The sequence below is a fragment of the Oratosquilla oratoria genome, chromosome 17 (assembly GCF_046742065.1).
Source record: "Oratosquilla oratoria isolate Oo_2021 chromosome 17, ASM4674206v1, whole genome shotgun sequence".
Lineage (NCBI taxonomy): Eukaryota > Metazoa > Arthropoda > Malacostraca > Stomatopoda > Squillidae > Oratosquilla > Oratosquilla oratoria.
In genome coordinates, this window is record NC_134793.1 from 56,193,231 (window position 1) to 56,194,127 (window position 897).

An 897-nucleotide genomic window follows, 5' to 3' on the forward strand; every position below is an offset into this window, starting at 1 on the left:
AAACTTTCCTTGGCAGAACTCATGGGACTCGTCCCCCTGTGCCTAGACTCTACATACTTCCCCTTCAGGGATCACACCTATCACCAACGCAAGGGCACAACTATGGGGTCACCGATTTCAGTTGTGGTGGCTGAAGTAGTGACGCAACGACTAGAGGATCAACTTCTAAGTGTTGCACCTTCTTTGCTTGAATTGTGGACTGAGTACGTCGATGATGTGTTCGCCATTTTGGACAGCAAAGACGTAGAACCTTTCTTCAGTCACATCAATAGTATCAAACCGGCCATTGAATTTTCAATGGAACTGGAGAAAGCTTTCCAATTGTCGTTCCTAGACGTCAACGTCAAGCGCAAAGGTGACGCCCTTAGTACAAGTGTCTACAGGGAGCCCACACACACAGATAGTCTGTTGGACTTTGATAGGTACCATCCAGATTGCCACAAGAGGAGTGTGATCAGGACTTTATGGAACAGAGCAGGCAAAGTCTGTTCTTCTGTGGAATCCAAGAAGGTTAAAAGAAAACATCTTTTATAGGTCTTCAGGAACAACGGCTATCCGAGCAGAACTATACGAACATGGACAAAAGCACGACGCACCGACACCCCAGAACAATGACCACACATGACACCCAGAATCACAATCCCTTATATCAAAGGAGCATCTGAGGTTACTGCCAGAGTTTTACGAGACAACGGAGTACAAGTGTAACACAAACCCCTCAATACCTTGAACCGAAATCTCACCAAAGTCAAAGACACTGAAGAACATACACAAGTGGCCGGTGTAGCTTACCGCATAGGCACAGAATACGTAGGAGAAACACAAAAGAAATTAGCCACAAGAATACAAGAACACCAACGTGCAGTAAGGCGAGAAGATCCGAAATCAGCCCTGTAC

General features: G+C 45.9%; 1 protein-coding gene across 1 annotated transcript in view; it reads left to right on the forward strand.

The window, feature by feature from the left end:
* Positions 1–665, forward strand: part of LOC143034298 (uncharacterized) — an 839-nt gene extending 174 nt beyond the window's left edge. Inside the window, exons 1-2 of the mRNA XM_076200234.1 lie at positions 1–355; positions 535–665. The exon at positions 1–355 is cut by the window's left edge and continues 174 nt beyond it. Of these exons, the coding sequence (XP_076056349.1) occupies positions 1–355; positions 535–665 (486 nt within the window). The remainder of the gene's footprint in view (positions 356–534) is intronic.
* The last annotated feature ends 232 nt before the right edge of the window (positions 666–897 follow it).